The sequence below is a fragment of the Myotis yumanensis genome, unplaced genomic scaffold (assembly GCF_028538775.1).
Source record: "Myotis yumanensis isolate MYYU_CA2020_CCGP unplaced genomic scaffold, mMyoYum1.0.hap1 SCAF_12, whole genome shotgun sequence".
In the NCBI taxonomy this organism is placed as follows: Eukaryota; Metazoa; Chordata; class Mammalia; order Chiroptera; family Vespertilionidae; genus Myotis; species Myotis yumanensis.
In genome coordinates this window covers 37,656,668-37,679,972 of record NW_027223763.1, presented here as the reverse complement: position 1 = coordinate 37,679,972, position 23,305 = coordinate 37,656,668, and the positions used below count along the sequence as shown (strand labels likewise).

At 33.2% G+C, this 23,305-nt stretch overlaps 1 protein-coding gene across 3 annotated transcripts in view; it reads left to right on the top strand.

The window, feature by feature from the left end:
• Positions 1-23,305, top strand: part of VPS13A (vacuolar protein sorting 13 homolog A) — a 187,140-nt gene that overhangs the window by 158,096 nt on the left and 5,739 nt on the right. The window contains exons 68-70 of one of the 3 annotated variants that reach the window (XM_070431462.1): positions 1,727-1,841; positions 22,125-22,210; positions 23,002-23,125. In XM_070431462.1, coding sequence (XP_070287563.1) covers positions 1,727-1,841; positions 22,125-22,210; positions 23,002-23,125 — 325 coding nt within the window. Of the gene's footprint in view, positions 1-1,726; positions 1,842-2,018; positions 4,996-22,124; positions 22,211-23,001; positions 23,126-23,305 lie in introns of those variants that run through there. The other 2 variants (XM_070431464.1, XM_070431465.1) reach the window with 2 other exon arrangements.

Sequence of the window (23,305 nt, the reverse complement as noted above, 5' to 3'; positions counted from 1 at the left end):
TTGCTTTCTTTTTCTAGTATCTCAAGTATTAGATTATCCATGTTGGAGCCTTTTTTAAATGTTCACTTTCACAGCAATAAATTTTCCTCTGAGCACTGCCTTTACTGCATCGCATTAAGTTTTGGTTTGTTTTAATTCATCTGAAAGTAGTTACTTTCCTTTGTGATTTTTTTTTCTTTGGCCTCTAGTTATTTAGGCTTCTGTTGTTTAATTTCCACAAGTTTGTAAATTTTCCAAATTTTCTTCTCTTATAGATTTCTAATTTTATTCTGTGTGGTCAGTTAACATTTTGTATGTTTTGGTACTTTTATATTTACTGAGACATGTTTTATGGCCTGATGTATAGTCAGTCCTGGAGGATGTTTCATGTGCACTTAAGAAGTATATGTAATTTGCTGTTATTGGATTGAGTGTTCTACAAATGTCTGTTAGGCCAAGTGGGTTATAGTATTTGTATAAGTCTTCTATTTCCTTGATGGTCTTCTATTTGGTATCTACTATTGAAAATTGTATATTAAAATAAGTGTTACTGTGAATTGTTTTTTCTCTTTTCAGTTCTGTCAGTTTTTGCTTTGTGTATTTAGGGGCTCTTTTGTTAAAAACTTATATGTTTGTAGCTTTTGTATCCTTTTGATGTATTCACCCTTTCTTCATAAAATGTCCTTCTTTGTGTCTAAATCTTAGTATAACCATTCCAGCTCTCTTTTGCTTTTGGTTACTGTTTATGTAGCATATCTTTTTACATCCTTTTACTTTCAATTTATTTGTGTCCTTAACTCTAAAGAAATTCTCTTATGAACAGTGTGTGTGTGTGTGTGTGTGTGTGTGTGTGTGTGTCTATACATGTAGACACATTATGTGGTAAAGTATGTTTATATAATAAATTATTTTTTTATGAATGTGAATATTTGCTGAATGACTGAACAATTCATGGACCATTCTCAAGTAGGTTCATACAGTCAAAATGTTAAAGAAAATATTACAGTATCAAATTCAGCAAGCATATATATGTTTCAAATAACACATATCAAACCCAAGAAGAAAAATTCTTACAGAACAAAAATGTTGCTAATATCTGTAATTCATAGAGAACTCTTATGAGCTTTCCTTTTTCTTTTAGGAATGAGAAAGGATGCCTGAAATCCTCTCATATATTTAGCATTGTACTGGAGGAACTAGGTAGTATCATAGGAAAAGAAAAAGAATTTAAAGGTCTTAAAATGGAAAAGAAATAGCAATACTCATCATTTGCTGATTGATCTACAAAGAAAGTCCAAAAGATGCTATAAGCAAACTTATTCATAGTACTACATTTTTCTAAAGAACTTGCATTATTAGTGCCATAAAGATAAATTTTAAAAGAGAAGTATCATAGTCTTATTTTGTCCAAAAGAAGATTCTTTTTAGTAATTCCATTTTAAAGATGATGAATTTTTGGAAAAAGAAAAAATTATTTTAATCCTCACCTGAGGATATTTTCCCATTATTTTTAGAGAGAGTGGAAGAGAGGTGGGGGAGAAGGGAGGAGAAACATCAGTGTGAGAGAAACACATCCATTGATTGCCTCTTCCAAGTGCCCCAACTGGGGCCAAGGATCCAGGCCCATGTCTGTGTCCTTGATTAGGAATTGAATCCACAATGTTTTGGTGTTGTAACCACTGAGCACACCAGCCAAGGACCACTTTTGAATATTTTTAAAAATCAAGTTATATTTTTTTTCCTCTAGGGCTACAGAGACTTCTGATGAAGTGGAGAGTCTGCGGCCTCCTCGGTTCTTTAATGAAGATGGAGTTATCAGACCTTACAGGTTGAGGGATGGTACTGGAAATCAGATGTTGCAGGTGGGTGAAGAAATATCTTACAAGTTAAGATTAATTTAGCTTTATTGAAAGTAGCTTTAAACATATGTTAGATTATTTGAACTTCTATGTTTTGCTTAATTCCATTTATAAGTTCCTTATTTTACCTAGGTTTTATTGTACAATTATTTACTATAAGATTTTTTTTCTTTTTTACAGGCATCAAAAAGTTTGATATGAAAACAGTTAATGCATGACTTTGCAACTGAAAGCCAACAGTAGATTTTAGTCTTAAAATTTACAAACTACGTACAGCTGTTTCAGTGTTTTGAAAACAAAGAAAAACTTTTGTATTGGTAACTTTTGTATAGGATTTTTAGTGAATCTGATCTTTTTATAGGGTATTCTAGTTCTGTGCTGGATTTGCTAGATTTATTGAAAACCATTGTGTCTATATACCCTCATAGTTGGTGGTACTTTTTAGCCAATGAAACCATTTCTGTTTAGGGTACTTCCTTCTCTTTATCAAACCAACAGGTGCTTTTATACTGGATATAATTCTCATGTCCAACTAGGAATGGGTAGGGAAAAAATCAGGACCATTGCTATTGGAATTCTTAGGTTCTTGTGCTTTTCTTTTATAGATGCTCAAGTGGCCAAAACCCTCTTTTTGCTTTCTGCTTGTGTCATCCATTTAAAATCTTTTGGAATTTGATAAGTAGTTCATAAGGAAGCCAATATCTTTTAATAAAGGAAAGTAGCTTTTGGAACATAGGCAGTTTGGAGGTAGAATATTTTATCTGTTAGATAATTTTCTTGCTAGTAAGTTGAACTTCTTAAAAATCTGGGTTATAGTGTAGGTAATATATACCATAAAATTATACCAATTTAAAGTAGTTTGTGTGGGTTAGATGTGGAATACTAAAATAAATTATTTTTGAAAACAAAGAGTCATTATGTTGTATAGACTTGCAAATATTCAAGGTAATAATGAAATGTGGGAATATATCTCTTCCTTTATAAAGCCTTGAAATTTTAAATATTGCCAAGTTTAAAGTGATTAGGGTAAGATTTAAAACTTCAATATTTTGCTTACTACATGCAGAGTATGTAATTTTTGCATAAAATGTGCTTTCATCTAATGTAGTAAAACATAACCATTGAATTAATGTGTGATATTTAGTAAAGTGATTTTACATTGTGTTTAAAATGTTTTTAAAGCATCAAAATAATACCATATTGGGATGGAACTGGCAATCAAGTGAGAGACTGTGCTCTCAGGGGCATTGTGTACGGTCTCTGCAGTGTCAGTATAGCCTTCTTTGGAAGAAATGTTGGATGGAAATCCAGCAAGTTGGAAATGTTACAGAACAAACCTCTGGTTCATACATTTGAAACATATATTTCTACTCAGTACCTGCCTTCTCTTTTTAGAACACAATTAACAGGTTACTAACATTTTAGTAGACTGAATAGTTATCAAATCATCTTTAAAAAACTAAAAATATTTGAGACACTATTTTAATAAACTTAATAGGAAATAAATATGAATGGTAAGGAGTTTAGAAATGCATTGTCATTATTAGAAAACAGATTGTAATACATAAGAAAGGCATGAGATACCAAACATTTCTTGTGATTGATAACTTGATTTCACTGACAAGTAAATTTATTCTATGCCTTCCTTGTTTATATAAAGCTTTAAACCTTGGTATTTAAAGGTCATTACTTTTGACTATATTTTTTAATATATATATTATTTTTAGTAGGCCAGTCTTACCATTAATTGCCAAAAGAGCTATTTAAAGATCTAAAAGTTCACAATCCTTGTCAGCCATTACTTGTTTTTCAACAAGAACAGTAAACACAGTATAGCTGGAATACCTATAGGAATTCACCAGATGCCTTAGGATGTTTGCTGTTAGCATTATTCTCTTAATAGGTGTAAGAACTGGGTTATTGCTTTGGTGGTAATAGTGCTTCTTTGAATCAAAACTCTACTGTATGATTAGCTAACACTTTAAAATATATGAATACTGTGGTAAAGAACTGAATGTCATAGAAACAGGATTTAAAATCTCATCAGCTTAGATTTAATCTATTTAACTGGTGCATTTAGAAAAAGTTTAATACTATCAAATATTTCTCCTCTTATTTTCTAATTTTCTAAAAATAGTGCTCTGTATTCACAAATTCTATATGCCCCTGTATAATAATTAAATATAAAAAAACCACTTTCGTTATGTACCTATCTGGAAAGTAGTACATTATCATAGTGCTTCCTAGTAGTAAGTTGAAGAGAGAAATAGAATAATTCTATTAGAGAAATAGAATAATTCTAATGTATCCCCAGACTACCTTATTGGTATCACCAAATGATTTAAAACATAGCAACCAGTAGAGTTTAGTCTTAGTCTATTAAGATATGGAATATTATATCCATAATTATTGCCCTATTCAGAGCTGGTGTCTGCTTCAAAATTATTTTGACTCCTTGAACATTTCATAAGTTTGCATGTCTTCCAAGGAATTTGTCATACTTAGCTAACCATTGTGCTTCTTTTCTTCCTTTACCATGCTTACAGAAAATTCAGGTCTACAGGGAATGGATTATGACTCACAGTAGCAGTAGAGATGATGATGATGATGATGATGTAAATTAGTCAGATCTCAAATGTTAAAATTAATATGTTAATCTTATTTGAAATGTTTCAGTAACATGTTTTGTATGACTGCTATCATAATACCCATATGCTCATTTTTAGCAAGTTAAAATATTTTTTCATTTCAAAATGTTTTTCTCTACACAGTTTCAAAAGGCAAAATAATCGCATTATTTAAGCACAGAAAAATGTATTATACATCCAAAGTAGGGCATACTATATATTTTGTTTGTATATATTTTGTAGTTTTGTAATATAGTTTGTCTTTAAGATTTAGTTAGACTTAAAGTTTTTGTTAATGTTACCTAGTTTTATCTTATTTTAAATTTCTGTTTGTTAGCAAAATGCTATTTTTAATGTTCTTTGTATATGTTTTGGTTTGTTATGTAATGCCATTGTGAAAAAAAAAAGGAAGAAAGAAAAGGAAGAAAAAGGAAGAAAGAAAAACCTAATAGCTAGTCAAAATTCATATTTATTTAGCATTTTAAAAGTATTTTTGTCAAAATTTTAAAATAATAAACATATAACTTGAAGCAATATGAATTTGTTGTTCTATTCCAAAATCATATAGTTTGGACTGCTATTATAAGGAACATTTATGATTTAACACGGAAGTGATAATTTATAGTCTGAGGATGAAAAAAGTGTTCTTTAGTTTACATTTTATTTCATTTTGTATATATAATATATAGTGAAACAATGAATAAAGTTGGTTTTATAGTCATTATATTTACTTATTAACTTACATATCCATATGCTATTCCCCTATTATAGAATGATACAAATTAATTCAGGACATAGAAGTATTTTTATAGTAAGCATAATTTTTCTTGATAATATTGGGAAAATGTTATCTATGTCTCTGTGAGCAAATGTTTTATGTTTTGTGTACTGAGGGATGGTTGTTTTTTCTCTTTTTTTTTATAATTTCAACTTAGTGAAAGTGTCTTGTCCTGTTTCCCTAGTATATCAGATGTATTATTATTTTTTAAATCCTCCAAAAACCAAATGACTATTATTAGTATAATGTTTAATCCCGAATGACTTCAGTGCTTTGGTTCAACAAAGGAACATTTACCTTGATTCATGCTAAGCACTTTGGTCATAATGGACTTGCATTAGATTGCAGTAAATACTTACCATAATTGTTCAACTTTGGGCTTGATTCAGCCCATGATGCCTGAATGTCTTCTAATTCTTAAGTTTATCAGGATTTTACTTCTATAAATCACTGTTTTCTATTGCTTAGAAAGTTTTTATAAAAATTTAAGATTTCCAGTATTGAGCTTATAGAAAAGGAAGCTCTTTTGAAATTACTACCTGCCTAGCTTTCATTCAAATTAAATAGAAACCAAGATCATGTGTACTAGGACTAAGAAATATGTGAATAACAAAGAATTTAATTATTGTTTTCATCAGAGTAATTTTCTTGCCATTTTTTGGAATAAGTGAATGTGAAAACAGTGTTCATTAAAATAGTCACTGCTGGTATCAGAGACCATTTGTATTTGTCATACACCCACTACTCTATCATCGTTGGCCAAAATAGAAGCCTGCTGGTTCTACTAGAAGCTATAAAGAATGCAGCCTAGTGTTATGTATTGTGTATGCCTGAGGAATGTCTTCTTACATTCCAACTTTGCTAGGTATAAGGCTTTTCTAAAGGGGAAATGCTAAACTACGTGTTAAATTGAGTTTCCTGTGGTGGGTCTGTCACACTTAATTCTATGGTACAGGTTTCATAAAGATCCTTCGAATTTATCTGGAAAAAGTTCTGGATATTTCAGCAGTGACATACCATTTTAATGAAAAGAAAATTGGAAGTAGGATTATATTTATTTAAAATGTCTTAAACAATAAAAAAGATCAAAACAATATTCTAGCAACTAGTAAACTTCGTTCTTGTGGTCTTAAAGGACTCATCATTCTTCAGTTTTAGTTCTTAGAAGTGAAATATGTTCTTTGATAGTATAATTGCCCTTGTTCTTTGTGTTTTCCTGTTACAGAGAAATAATCTTTTTAAGTTGACCACAGGTATTATTTTTCTTAAAAAATAATTATACACAGTTTCTTAAAAATATTATACATAATTATTAAAGTATTATTATCTTCTCTATGCTGTACTTTATATCCCTGTGACTGTTTTGTAACTGCAATCTGTACTTGTCCTTTCACCTTTTTCATTCAGTGCCCACCTCCCCCACCCGCCCCCCCCCCCCACCTCCATCCCCTCTGGCAACCACCATTCTGTTCTCTTTATGAATCTGTTTCTATTTTGTTCTTTAGATTCCACATATAAGTGAAATCATATGATATTTGCCTTTCTCTGGCTGTCTTATTTCACTTAGCATAATGCTCTCTAGGTTCCTTTTATTAGGGAAATGTTTAAGACCAAGGATAACTTGATTGTTTTACATCAGGACTAGGAAACCTTTTTTCTGCCAAATATCCATTTGGATATTTATAACATAATCTGTGGGTCATACAAGATTATTAGCTAAAAAATCAGCCTACTATATTTGGTCAAACATTTACTTAACTCACTCCTAATGCCTTGGCAGGGCAGACCCAATGATTTAGCAGGCCTTATACTAAAAGCCGAATGTTCCCCAACCTGGTTTTACAGCGATATGTTCCTTTTTTTTTTTTAACATGTTTTTGTGGCTGAGAGAGAGAGAGACAGACAGACAGACAGACAGATATCGATAGGTTGCCTACTGCAGCTCCCTAACCAGGGTCAAATCTGCAACCTGGGCATGTGCCCTGACTGGGAATCAAAACTGGCCACCTTTTGGTGCATGGGATGTTACTTGGCCAATTGAGCTGTACTGGCCAGGGCTACACCAATGTGTTCTTGATGGAGATTTAGGACCTGGAAAAAGTGTGTTTTACTCCTTATCAAATATATAAAAAATGAGTTTTTTGTTTTACACCAGTGTTTTTGTAATGGAGAAATAGGACCTAGACAAAAAAATCTTCTTATTCCAAATCTAATGTACAGAAAAGAGTTCAAGTTTGAGACTTTAATGAGATGAACAGGTCTTTGTTAATGGTTCTATAAATAATTAGAAACTTAAAGTGGAAGTATCCATCTAATAAGAAAGTCTACTGAGAAAGCTATGTTTGGAAGAGTCTGTAATTCCATTTCTTTTCATGACCTTTGACTTTATTTATATCCCGAATTTCTATGTTATCATGGCTTACCTGTAGAAAAAGAGAAGGGTTCTCTCTTTTCTAAGCTAATAATTGCCCATTCTTTATTTTGCTTGTGTCTACCTGACAATTGAGCAACATTGAAAACTGGCAGGAAGAAGAATTTACCTGAAATTGTGGATACCTGTCACCATGGATAAGTTTTTAAAACAAGCCTGTAAATAAAATTAATTAGTGCTCACATTGCATATAGATAAAAGAAATGTAAATCCAGAACAATATTGCCAACTTTCAATATTCCTTATAGAAAAGTCAGAATAAATATCATTGTGTTTCTATATTTAAAACTAGAGGCCTGTTGCACGAAGAGATTCGTTCAATAGGCCTTCCTTCCCCTGGCTGCTGGCACCAGTTTTCCTCCAGCACCCAGGACCCAGGCCTTTGGTCCGGCCGCAACGAGGCTTGGCTTCTCCGCTGCCCCTGCCCAAGCCTCTTTAGTCTTTAGTCTTCAGTCTTCAGTCTTCTCTCCGACCGGAGCCTTCATTCTTCGCTCCCGTGCCTGCATATGCAAATTAACCGCCATCTTTGTTGGGTTAATTTGCATAGTCACACTGATTGGCTGGTGGGTGTAGTGGAGTGACACCAATTTTCATGTTTCTCTTTTATTAGTGTAGATAACCAGGATTTTTGCAAACTTTTTGAAATAGTTCAAAACTCCTATCTTCAATGCAGTGTTGAGTGATTTTAAAGTCATGTTATTAAAATTTACAGATGGAACCATTGTTGATCTGTGACTAGGATATCAATGTTCAGCATGATATATTTGCTATTGTATTTCTATCCAAAGGTCATATACACTTAAGACAAATGACTGCTATAGTAGCTACTATACTGGTTTGTCAGATTTAAACCCTGTGGTGAAATTTTGCTTTATTCTTTTGTGTATTAATGGGAGGAAGACTAGAAACAACCATCTCAAATGTTATTTGAGTACCTTTTACGACTGCTCCTTCAGGCCTTTGTTTTTTATTTTATATATTTACTTGCAAATTTATAATTTATAGGCCCAAAATATTAAAGATCCTATGATGTCTAAAGATACACAGATTATTCATTTAGATCACAAAATACTTATGATGGGTATATAAAAAGAATGTCCATTTTATTTTTTATTATAGTTTACATTCAATATTATTTTGTTTTAGTTTCAGGTGTATAGTATAGTGGTTAGATAATCATATACTTTACAAAGTATTCCCCTCAATTTCCAGTACCCACGTGGCATCATACATAGTTATTACAATATTATTGACTATATTCTCTATGCTCTACTTTACATCCCTGTGACTGTTTTGTAACTGCAGTTTGTACTTGTCCCTTCACCTTTTTCACTCAGCCCCCAACCACCATCCCCTCTGGCAACCACTGTTCTTTTCTCTTTATGAGTCTCTTTCTATTTTGTTTATTTTGTTTTTTAGATTCCACATATAAGTGAAATCATGATAATTGCCTTTCTCTGACTGACTTGTTTCACTTAGCATAATACTCTCTAGGTTCATCCACACTGTTGCAAATGGCAAGATTTCATTCCTTTTTATAGCTGAGTAACAGTTCATTGTATATATGTACCACAACTTTTTTATCCACTTGTCTATTGATGGGTTTGGGTTGCTTCCATGTCTTAACTATTGTAAATACTGCAATGAACATAGGAATGCATATATAAAAGAATGTCAGTTTTATTTATTATTCTATCTCTGTACCTTTGGGATACATGGAGATCAATTAAAAATATGTCAGCCCTGCCAGCATGGCTCAGTGATTGAGCATCAACCCATGCACCAGGAGATCCTGGTTCAAACCCCCTCAGGGCATATGCCTGGGTTACAGGCTCAATCTCCAGTAAGGAGTGTACAGGAGGCAGCCGATCAATGTTTCCTGTCATCATTGTTTCTATCTCTCCCTCTCTCTTCCTCTCTCTGAAATCAATAAAAACATATTTTTAAAAATATTTAGATCATTAATCTATAATTTCAGTGGACAAATGTTTGAGTTTATGAAGTACAGTAAGTATAAGCAGTGCTATATGAAACATTACAGAAAGTCTTGAGTAATAAAAATAAATAATTTCAAATATTTCTGTTTTAGGGAGATAATTAGAATACTTTATGATTGTCAGATGTAACTATTTATGGTTTGTTTTATTTTAATGTGATAGACCATTTTCATGTCCATAATTATTTCTCAATCAGTGTGGTAAATTTATTTCCAATTATTTCAGATCAATCCATATATATAGTAACTGTGTTCCTCCAAATATCAGTTTTAAAATAAATATTTAATAATGTTGTAAAGTTAGTTTTTAATGTAACCTTTTTCATTGCATATACATATTTTAAACAGTGAAATGGTAACATATAGCTACTAAATGGCATTCTGCCATTCCTCTGGACCTTAGAGAATATTTGAATGCTTAAATATTTGAGCATTCAAAATATTTTAATCATTATTTGTGTTTAAAAACAGAGATTTAGCTAAGTATATCCTTCTTAATTAGGTATGCTGTTTTTCTACCATAAATTATCATCTATAATAATAAAAGCGTTATATGCTAATTAGACTGGACAGCCGAATGACTTTCCCGACGACCTTCCGGACGAAGTTGGGGCTGCGAGGGCTGAGGCAAGCTGCTGTGACTGCGAGGGCTGAGCCTCTTGCACGAATTTTGTGCATCGGGCTTCTAGTTTATAAATAGCCAGTAAAATTTTTATACCTTTAAAAATAAATTCTAGCCCGTGTGTGTGTGTATGTATGTGTGTGTGTGTGTTGTATACACACGACCCTTGTGTTCTTCCTTCATTGTGTATGAGTAATGACAGCTGGGTTGTCCTGTAGGGGTAGTATATTATTAACCATTTCAGGTATTTAAAAATTTGATCTATGTTGTCTTCGAATCTCTTACATCTCTTACAAATATATCATAGTTGCTATAATCTAAGTTGTTACAGAGGTAGGCTGTTTTTGTTTGTTGTACATTTCTTTTCTTTCAGAAATGACAGATGTTTATAATTAGCTTCATGTCTACAAAGATTTTCTGAATATATTCAATAAAACTTGGGGTTTCTATTAAGTTAAAAATTTAGAGACCCATAATTCATGATAAAGCTAAATTCATCTTATGAATCAGCTAATACTATTCATAATATAAAATTTTAGTATTTTACAAGAGACATCAAAATTTTAAAAAATTAAATTATTTTCTACATTGTTAAAGAAAAATGTTATCCTGTCTCCCCACCATTGATGGCTTATTTCATTTTAAAATTGCTTATTAATGTGATTATGATCCAAATATATGTCTATTATATATATTTTATTGTAAATTTTTTAAACAATTATTAATTTGTAAAGATTAAAAAGTGACCCATATATAGAGTCATCTCTAATATTGGAAATCTGGTTTTTATTTTTGGAATACATAAATAGCCAGTAAAATTTTTATACCTTTAAAAATAAATTCTAGCCCGTGTGTGTGTGTGTATGTATGTGTGTGTGTGTGTTGTATACACACGACCCTTGTGTTCTTCCTTCATTGTGTATGAGTATTGACAGCTGGGTTGTCCTGTAGGGGTAGTATATTATTAACCATTTCAGGTATTTAAAAATTTGATCTATGTTGTCTTCGAATCTCTTACATCTCTTACAAATATATCATAGTTGCTATAATCTAAGTTGTTACAGAGGGAGGCTGTTTTTGTTTGTTGTACATTTCTTTTCTTTCAGAAATGACAGATGTTTATAATTAGCTTCAAACACTGCCTTAGTAGCAGTTGGACGATAACTGCCTTCAACCAACGTGGTCTTTTCCTTTTACTTCTGGAGGAGAATTACAACTGACCTGGAAAAAGGGCTAACCATAGGCAGTCAGATCACCAGAGTGTCTTCCTGGCTTCATCTGAGATTTTGAGTAAGTGCACAAGAACTAGGAGCACAAAGGCATATTGGACTTCACTCTTCATTCTGGAACTCTTCCTCTGCAGAAGTATACTTCTGAATGGGATGAGAAAACTGAAGAGAGCCAAATTCTGTTGTCCAGGCACGTTAAAGTTCTTAGTATCTCCAATAAAGCAGATCACATGGGAATGGAGATTACTTATCCAACTTGGATACAATTCTAATACGTCATTTATTCATTTGGCAGAAATCTCTTGGAGAGTCTTTGACACATCATTTTTGGAGGCCCATTATTTTGAATATTTAGTAGTAAGTCCCACGAACTTTATTTTGACCACTGGACATTACAGTATTATATTAAAATACTGTTTGAATAAGACTTGGAAATGCTGGCCTGGCTGGTATGCTCAATGGTTAAGGGTTGATCCATGAACCAGGAGGTCACAGTTTGATTCCTAGTCAGAGTACATGTCTGGGTTGTGGGCTTAATCCCCCGTAGGGGGTGTACAGGAAGCAGCTGATCAATGATTCTCATCATTGATGTTGCTGTCCTCCTTTCCTCTCTCTCTAAAATCAATAAAAACATACGTATATTTTTTTAAAAGACTTTGAAATCGTCTTTTTATAGAAGCAGTAGTTCCACTTAAGGGAGGTTCCAGTTTTTCTTCGTCTCAAGTGTAAAATGAATTTCTTCTTTTTAATTCAGTAACTTGAATGAGACTCATTTGATTCCTAGTTCTTTTCAAAAGTTTATGACATTGCATTTCTTTATTAAGGAAGGTTAAATACTATTGAAATAAAAAATTAATACATTTAACTTTAAAAGAAATTCTGAAATATTAAGCTCAAGTAGGTTCAACTTGAGTCTTTCTTCATATTGAGGATGTGCAAATAGAGCTAAAAGTCTGCTGTAGGCATTAGTTTTGACTTAGTATTAGTTTTAACCTTTATTTAACCAAAGGTGCTAAATTGTAACCTGGGACTCAACACATGACTTCACTATTCATGTGTTGAACTCTCTGCCTTATAACTTTCCCTGGTTACTTTAGACAGCACAGAGATTCTTAATATAAATTGAGGTTAAGTAAAGCTAATTCAGACTTTTTCTAACAATACTACCATAGAGCAAGTATGAAAAGTCTGTTTTGTTATTGGCCAAATATCCTATAGAAAAGGTTCTTTTGTCAACTGAAACAATTTATTTTCCTACAAAATTAGAATCCTCTTTCATCTAAAAACAAAATTTAATGTTATCTATGAAAGGAAGCACAGTGTATGCTTTGTCAGTTAAGAGTCTTTAGTTTTAAATCCAAATGAAATTGCTATCCTGGTTACTATTGATGATGACGCTAATGAACTTTGACGCCAATTTTTCAGTGAAAACCCTAAAGACCCTTATAAAAACCAATGTGGAGAAATTTAAATACTTTTAGATATTTTGTGGTACTTTGGGTCTAGGAAGTTATTTTAGTAGAGCTCTCATGAATCTACAGTGTTGGAATACAAGAATAAGTGATTGGATATTTCATGTAAAGTTAATCTTTCTGAAATAAATTGCCAGGCTACTTTGAATTTTAAAATTGCCAAAAGAGTAAATTTATAAGCCAGTCAGAGAAAGATAAATATCACATGATCTCACTCATTTGTGGAATATAATGTACAACATAAATTGATAAACAAAAACAGATCCAGAGACAGAGAAGCATCGATCAGACTGTCAAACCTCAGAGGGAAGGTAGGGAAGGGTGGGGGTAAGGGGGAGAGATCAACCAAAGGACTTATATGCATGCATATAAGCCTAACCAATGGACACAGACACCAGGGGGGTGAGGGTATGAGTGGGAGGGGATGGGGAGTAATGTGGAGATAAGGACACATTTGTAATAACTTAATCAATAAAGAAATTTTTAAAAAGTAAATTTATAATTATATATGTATAATTGCATTTTCGCTGGATGATTTGGTAGCATAGTTTATACGATCACAAAAAAAATTTTAATGCTGTGTATTTTTTATATAAGTATTTGTTAAACTATTAATGATATATTAGCCACTCTTCTAGATCTTAAGATCACAGTCCTGAAGAGAGTAGTCAAAATTCCTGCTCGTCTCATGAGATTATAATCATACTGAGCTGTATTATTCTGGTGACTGGGAATATAACACATGCCGTGTTAAGGGTCCAATCCTGTAATGTTGGATCTTAACGATCTCATTTCCAGTTGTTGATTAGCTGTTTCATGTGAGGCTCTGAGGAACTGTAGGAATCAAAAGACACATAAAATATGCCCAATCGTACAAAGAGATAGTGATCTCTACATATTAAATGAAATTGAAGCATTGCCAGGGACAAGATACAGCTCGTGAGATATCTGAACCCATATTCCAATGAGTTGTAAAAATGGAATCCCACTGCATTTACTGGAATATATACATTTCTTCTGTGCTTATCTTGACAGTAAAATTATCTAAGTTGCAGCAATAACCTGTGGCTCAAGGCCTGGATTCTGGAACCAAGTAAACTTGAGTTCAATTCCAACCTTTCCTTTTATTAGCTTAATATTTTATTATACTTGCCTGACCTTGGTTTCCAGACTGTAAGATAGAGTTAATTATTGTAGTTAACAGTCTCCTGACGTTGAGATACATAACACCAAGATAAGAGTACGTTGGTGGTGGTGCTGAAATTCAAACAAGCGAGGTAATGTATATAATTATTAATACAATGTCTAATAAGAACTCGTTATGTTTTTGTTATTCCTGATGAATACCAGTTGATGCTAATTCTTGATCATCATTGTGTAAATCTATATTCCTCATTTGTCTCCTCTTCATCAAGATAAAAGTAATTTAAATATTATCCTTTTTCCTTTCAAGGTTAATAGAATACTTTAGTTAAAATACCAGGACAACTTCACACACTAATTGGTGAGCAATAAAATAAATAAAACCTCAGTTATTTGGACTTCTCCAAGTTATATAGTATTTTATAAGAAATACTGTTATTTTCAAGTATATTTAGTATCATGTGTCATAAATGATGCTCATAGAAGTTCATTAGAGAGACTCTTGTAACTATTCACTTACATTATTATTTCTAACTCACCTCTTGGCCCTTTTTCTAGAACATATTAGGTAGGTTAACTAATGGTTTATTGTTGTCAGTGCACATAATTATGTCAAGAACATAATTTTCCCCTTTCTCCAGACTGTTTTAGTTGACTAGTTGATGACCGTTCACATTTGTTAAGGAATCATTTATTTTATTTAATTTTACGTCACAGAGTTGTGCTCGGCTTTCCTGCCCTGTCTAAACTGTCCATATAGATAATAGTTTGGTTGCCAAATGAAATAATTCATTAGCATGGGAAGAGACAAAGGTATGGGGGAGTAATTAAGGGCTAATTCCTCTTCAGATTTGATGACAGTCAATGAGATTTGTTGTTATTTTTAACCAACTTGCCTCATGGAATAAGCTAAATATCACTTTTCACTCTTGTTTACATTTATGCTGTTATGTATATGAAATCATTGAGCTTTGAGGCAATGGATTTCTACTAGTTGATCATGGAGCTTGGTTGAATGCCTGTTTTCCCTGGCCATGGTCTTTAAAGTCTTTCACATTTGAAGTGAGTTGGTAAACCATTTTTATCCATAACCTTTAATCACTAACTCTAAGGAAGTTATACTTATTGATTACATTTTTCTCTAAAGATAAGATTGTCTTGAAGAAGTTGACTACTTCTTAAACAATTAAGAAATAGTAGCACTTACTATATTAGTTTGTAATTACTTCCTTGAATTCTGTTGTTTTTTAAAAGTAAGTTTAATTTTTTGGTATAATCTATTCCTAACTTTTTCTCTTTATCCATAATCTCCTGAATATTAAATTAACCAATCTATAAAATCATTTATTTGTTGTCCAGTAGATTTTCTTGCTTGATAGCATTCTTTATCTTTCATCTAGATGGATTTCATTTTTCTTTTATCCCCCATGATCTTTAAAAACTTACTTATTAATCAAATTTTGTTTTGTTTTTAGCCAAACTATGTCCTCTTCTCCTTTATCCAATTTTATTAAATAAATTTCCCACTAATATTAGCACTTCACAGTGAGTCCTTTGTATCTGGTGTTTCCACCAACCACACTGAATTGACTCATTGGATGTGGACCCCACAGATACGGGGCTTGAGCACTGCCAGATTTTTGTGTGTTGTTAGTAGGGAGGTGGTCCTGGAACCAATCCCCTGTGGATACTGAAGGACAACTTGATATTGTTTGGGATTTTAAGCCTTCCATGTTAGTGGTTTATTCCTAATATCTATCTATTCATATTTTACTTTGTTTTCCAAAAATATTTTTGTCGTATCACTCTGCTACTTCATAGTGTTTGTATGATTTGAGAGTTAGAAATGTTTTCTGCATAATACTTTCTAGCTTGTGTTGTCTTTCCTAAAGTATTGGGGCATACCTGACAGGAAGTACAGATATTAGCAGAGGATAACCCTGACACCACCATCTTTCAAGTTTCTACTTTGTGTGCATTTCTAAGCTTGTGATCAATTTGGTTTGGATGTATTTATATCTAATAAACTAAGGTTTACATATGCATCTTTTCTAATGCAAAACAAGAGATTCTTTGAGCAATAACCATACATTTGAATTATCTACAGATTCTGACAGTTATATGTAATGAATGCAGTTACCTTTGTGTTTCTCTGTTTATTTCTTTAAGATTCTTAAACAATGATAGGTAATTAATATATATTTTTATGAATAAGGAAAAAATTGTTTTTCCTTTAACATTATTGCATGTTAAATGAGGCTAACATATCTAAAGTACTGGCTAGTACTTGATACTTAAGCCAAATCATTTGATAGTTCAGCCAAATCTTGGTCTTTATGCAAAGGCACTACATAGTGATTCCTAGCCCGAGTTTTGCTAGTTCATTTATTTTAAAGGGTATCACAAATTGTTTTAGTAGTAAAATTCTTACATAACATCTGTTTGGGATGGAGAAAGGTAGTATATTAACACTAAACTGTTTGGACTCTGTTAACCTCAAACAAACAAACAAACAAACAGGCAGCCTAAGTGGCTTTAGCAGTCTGCTTCAGCAACACCCCACACCCAGGAATATTGAAGGTATTTTTGAGGTACCATGGGAAAACATGACTGACACCATAAGAGGAGACATCATGATACACTGGAAAACACTGGAATTAGAAATAAACTACTTTTCTGAGCCCACTTTTGCAACTGACATTATGACCTCAATCAAGTCACTTAGCTCTACGAACTACACAAGATTGTTATAAAGATTTCAGTGGTTCTCAACCTTCCTAGTGCCGCGACCCTTTAATACAGTTCTTCATGTTATGGTGACGCCCAATTTCATTGTTACAAATTGAACATAATTAAAGCATAGTGATTGATCACAAAAACAATATGTAATTATATATGTGTTTTCCGATGGTCTTAGGGGACCCCTGTGAAAGGGTCGTTCGACCCCCAAAGGGGTCACGACCCACAGGTTGAGAACCGCTGGATTAGATGGATAGGACCCTTACCTGATCCTCGATTTCTTCACGTGTAAAAGATTGGTTTGGATGTACAATAACATTCCTTCAGGTCTAAAATTCTGTTGTTTTTTCCCCATAAAGTAATATATAATGACATTCTGAAAATTATAAAGCCTCATATGCAAGGAATTTACAAAGTCAGGAAATTGTTGCCAAAGCATGATATTTGTAGACTCTACAGCAGGAGAGGGCCATTCTCTCTCATGTTTCTATGGGATTTAGTTCTGAAGTTCTATCTTCTGCTCACAGTGCTGTTCTTATTCCATATTCACATGTTTGTAATGGAGACTGACCAGCAAAATTTTACTGTATAAGTAGTTACCTTTGACATTTATTCAAATATAGGATGTCCCAAAAAATGTATACACATACTTTGAATAAAGGCAGTGTTTATTAAAATACATTTCATTTTCAAAATTGAACTGTCAGCTATTACAGTGTTTATACATTTTTTGAACACCTGTATATCCATTTTAATAACAAAGAATACAGTTCATTTTATGATTCAGAATAGCCTGGACTATAATGTCCATCTTTCAAGTGTATTGGGTAAAGTTTTTTTATGAACTCCAGAAAAACATCACATGAACAACTTTGTTGGACTTTTTAATTTTTATTTATACTAGATGCTGTTGTGACTATTGAAATTGGTTTGATTGCATATATGCTCAGCTTAGATTCGATTTACATTGGGTCTGAAAAGTGGAAAGTGATGTGAGGCAGGCTCAACTGCAGTGCCCAAACTTAACACCATCCTATATAATAAAAGGCTAATATGCAAATTGACCAAACGGCAGAATGACCAGTCACTATGATGTGCACTGACCATCAGGGGGCAGACGCTCAATGCAGGAGCTGCTCCCTGGTGGTCAGTGCACTCCCACAGGGGGAGCCCCACTCAGGCAGAAACCCTGAGCCTGGCTCATGGCTGGTGAGCACAGCGGCGGTGACCGGAGCCTCTCCCGCCTCCATGGCAGTGCTAAGGATGTCCGACTGCTGGCTTAGGCCAGGAGTGGGCCTAAGCCATCAGTCGGACATCCCCCGAGGGCTCCTGGGCTGTGAGAGGTCACAGGCTGGGCTGAGGGACCCCCCCCCACACACACACACACACACACGAGTGCATGAATTTCATGCATCAGGCCTCTAAAGTTGAAATAAGAGATCAACCAAAGGACTTGTATGCATGCATATGAGCATAACTAATGGATACAGACAGTAGGGGGGTGAGGGCATGTGCTGGGGGTGGAAGTGGCCAGGGAGAGGTCAATGGGTGAAAAAGGAGACTAATATAATACTTTAAACAATAAAGAATTTTTTTAAAAAAGAAATAGAAGCTAGTTACTGAGGTCAGAGTTGAACCATAGCTTTTATTTATTTTTTTAAATATATTTTATTGATTTTTTTTTTTTTTACAGAGAGGAAGGGAGAGGGATAGAGAGTTAGAAACATGGATGAGAGAGAAATATTAATCAGCTGCCTCCTGCACACTCCCCACTGGGGATGTGCCCGCAACCAAGGTACATACCCTTGACCGGAATTGAACCTGGGACCCTTGAGTCTGCAGGCCAATGCTCTATCCACTGAGCCAAACCGGTTAGGGCTGAACCATAGCTTTTGATTGAAAGGTTTAGATCTTTTAATGGGGTATATAGATTCCTTTTTTAAAAACTTGAAACCTTTTTATTGAATTGCTATATGGATATACATTATTATAGCAAGAAGATTTAGCAACTTGGCTAGTTTTTAAAATTTGTCATGAAATAACATTATTTTTGTTAAAATAGGGATATATAGATTCTTGACTCTTAGTAGCATTTGATATTCTTGAGATCAACATTTGTATTCTTGCTTTTAAAACTTGGCCATATAAAACAAAAGCAAGTATGTACTTTTAAGCTAATTTCTTTTCAAATACCACTAAACTGAAACAAAAGGATATAAAGTTAAAAATAAAGCTTCATTTCTACCTCCACTATTATTCTTTTGAAGCCCAGAGATAAGTGCCATGAGTAGATTGGTGTGTTACTGTCAACCCTCCAGAAATTTTCTGTGCACAATAAATAACTATACATGTATGTGTTTCTGCTTTCCCCCCATTCATTCTCAGTATTTCCACAAGATGGCATATTTTTCTATATCTGTACACACATCTACCTTTTTCTCCTTACTGCATAATGTCCCATTATATGGCTATACTCTAATTTACTTAAATAGTTCCTTATTAATTAACATTTATGTTTTTTGCTTTTAACACAATATTGCCACGAAGATTTCTATATGTATATCTTGGGATACTTTTACATAAAATGAGACTCAAAGGGTACATTTAATTGATTTGCATTTTTTTATTTTGAAATTAGTTGAGGGTTTCCTCATATGTTTATTGGTCACATTTTGTTTGTGTTTTGCTGAACTACCTGTTAATAGACTTTACACATTTTCCTATTAGTTTACTCATTTTTTTACATTGGTTTATTCATATTCCTAGAATTCTCTTCATTATGAAATTAGCTCTATAACTCTGTATTGAAAAATGTTTTCCAAACATTTTTTGGGTTTTGTGTTATTTTATTTCTGTTTATTTACTCATTGTTTTGCCATTTAACAGTACTTAATTTTCATGTACTTAGGAATTCTTTTACATTAAATTTTAGGAACTTTGTATTTTATTAAGTCTTTCCCACTTTAAGATCATTAAAATGTTTTATTTAGTACCTCTATATTGTTGCTTTATATGCTTAAATAAACCATGTGGAATTAATTTAGTTTATGGAGAGAAGTAGGGATCCCACTTTAGCCAGCTAGTTGCCTGAAATACCATTTATTTGATAATACATGCTTTTGCCCAGGAACTTGAAATGCTATTTTGATTTCATAAATTTCTTTATTTGTATAGATAGAATTTTATAAAGTCCTATGTGTGTTTTGGTCAATTTCTGGAATCTGTATTCTTTCTATAATATGTCTATATATAACTTCTAATAATTCTTATTACTTTCTTCTGAATCTGTGGTTGTGTCCCTTTTTTTTTGTAATTCAAGAAATTTGTGTTTACTTGTCCTGCCTACCACAAGAAATAGTAAAGATGCTCTTTCCTCAATATTATAAAATTTAAAGTTAGAAATTTTTCCATTTAATTCATTTGTATGCCTCACCCTGCTGTTGTAGTTGGGTTTTTGTTTTTGTTTGGATTGGTTTGGCTTGTTTTTTTGTCATCGTTTTAACTTCTGTCTCCAATAGAAATGAAGACTATTCTATCAGGCTTCTCTACCAAGATGATTAAGAAGTCACTCATTACCTTTCTTCTAGGCTAAATACTTTTAGTTTTTTAAAGTATATATATATATATAGCCTCATGGAACATAATTTTCTAACAGAGTATTGTTGAAAAAGTCATGGATAGACAGTGTTTCATCGGTCTTGAAAATAAACTTAAAGGCCAGTGCATAGGTTAACTAGGTTCTGGGGTTCCCTGTGTGTCCAGAAATACTCTGCTCCTTATTTTTTAACTAGTGGCCCAGTGCACAGATTTTTCACATTGAAAGGAAATTATTTAGAAGAAATATTTTAATATTGCTATTTGCCCTTTATAATGGAAGTGTCAACCAAATTCACATTCGACAATGACAGGTCAAAACACTCGTATACGATTGGTGCCAGCAAGAGCTTTCTATGTATCATGCGTGCGCAAGTCAACTTAACCTTTTATAGATATAGAGTAAACTTGCTTAATTAGACCTGCTTTCTGATTTAGCTAAACTTTTTCCAGCCCAGTGAAGCACCCCAACTTCTCTTTCATGTAACTGTCAGTAAATATCAACACAAAGCAGATTATTATTGTAGATCACGCAGGGAGAACAAAGGGTAAAATATTTAACTGCAGCAGTGTTTGACTATATTCTGCGCAGTGAGAAAACCTGAAGTCATTTTCAAGGTCCACCATTTCTTCTTTTCAGTCAGGTCAAGTTTCTAAACTTTATAAATCTCCATTTTCCGGCTAATGAAAAGGAAATAGGATTCTACCACGTCTCCTATCTACCTACTCCAGGACTTCTGTGAGGGTCAAATGAGATGGGAAAATTCTTCACAGACATTTGGTTAAAGTTTGAAATGTTTGCACCTGGCTATAAAGCAAGTATGTTCCTGGGCTGAAGAAACTCCAAGGAAGCTACTCACTAGGGAGAGGACGTGGGGTGTTCCTATGTGACATCATTACCCAGCGCCCTCAGCCACCATTTCTGGGCTGGGCTGAGCTGTGGGCCACATTTTGTGCCATGGGGTCTCAGCAGCATTGGTTGCGATTTGGTGGGCTGTCTCTCCAGGGTGGTTCCAGGGCCTGTGTCCCACTTGGGGGAAGCCAAGTGTTGTTTTGTTGGCACCAGTTCTGCGGTGTCGTTTCTCTATAAATGGCCAGCAGCTCCTGCATTGAGCGTCTGCCCCCTGGTGGTCAGTGCACATCATAGCGACTGGTCAGATGGTTGGAGGGACAGATAGATGAGTTGTGAGATTGAGAAAGAAAAGCATATATGTAAGGCAGGTAGGAAAACTCCAGGGAAGGGGCAAGATGAGAGTTAATAGTAATTTATGTGATACATATATTTAAATATGTGTATTTACATGTGTTTTCGTATAGATGTGATCAAATACTAATATAGTTCCCAAGATAAAATGAATGTGATAGTTTAATAGTAAACATGTCTCTGAGTTTGTAAGGTATTAAGATTTCTTTTAAAAATTCAGCATTAAAGATTGGTATAGCTACAATTGAGTAATCTTGAATAAAGCAGTGCACATAGGTGCTTTTAAACAAGTAGGAGCAATTATTTTGTGAATATTCAGTTTTCTGATTATATATTTTCTGTATAAATATGTTAATGACTTGACCCCATTAAGAAATGGTTTTAGAAGTTCATAAGGGATTTCTTACATTACAATAGGAATAATTATTGATTTTTCTCTCACCTTTTTTAGGTAATAGAAAATGGAAGATTTGCAAAATACAGATATTTTACCCATGTCATGATCAATAAAACAGATATGTTAATGATAACCAAAAGGTATATTTCTTTCTTTATCTCAATGCCTTAATGTATATGTTACTTAAAGAAACCTCTGGTTGTATCTGCAATTGATGTCTCAACCAGAAGGAAGAATTGGGGAAGAAAAACCTTTGAAGGGAGGATTAAATAGAATTATTATAGAATGCATTTTCATTGCTTTATTTTTTCCCTCCAAATGAGGGAAAACAAGAATTAATTTTAAAAGCCTCTTTCTGTTGTAGGTTGGTAAACATATTACATGGAGTCTGAGTAATAAAAGTGTTTATTCTAAAGTATTAATGACATGAAAGTTCCCCAAAATATTGGTTGATAATAGGTTCTGCAAATATTTTATATTTCTCATAAAGTACCTTATATATTTGACTTTATATCTACTTTATTTTTTCTAATATAAGTATATTATGCTATAAATTCCCCACTAATATTGCTTAAGCTGGAGCCCACAAATTTGGTTATGATCTATTTTCATTCTCATTGAGTTAAAAATATTTTTTTAATTTCGTTTGAGATATTTTGACCCCTGGACTATTTAAAAGTATGCTAATTTTCAAATATTTGGAAATATTCTTATTTTTCTGTTAATTGGTTTTTGTTTCATCATGATCTGAGAACAGACTTCATAAGATTTCAGTTCTTTTAAATTCATGAGGGTTTTTTATGGCCCAGAATATAGTCTCAGTGAATGTTCTGTGTGCACTTGAAAAGAATGTGTATCCTGATATTATTATATTGTTGGATATAAGAGTCTCGATTTTCAAAGTGATTTTTTTTTTTTTTTTTTTTTGCAGTGGGGTATTGTTTGTAACAAAAGGAACATTTGGACAGCTTACATGTGAGTGGCAGTACAGTTTTGATGAGTTTACCAAAGAGCCATTCATTGTTCATGGAAGAAGATTGCGAATTGAAGCAAAGGTACGTTGAATAGATTTTTTAAAAAAACTTGGAACTGAACAAAGCGCATTGAAATAGTCCTCTTTACTTTTGTAAGTTTCCTCTCTTTTATAGATGTCGCTTTGTCTTCCTATGGTTTTCCTTTATACCTGCTGTCTTACGCAGGTTTAAAGAAAATAAAGGTAGGCCAAGAAGAAATAT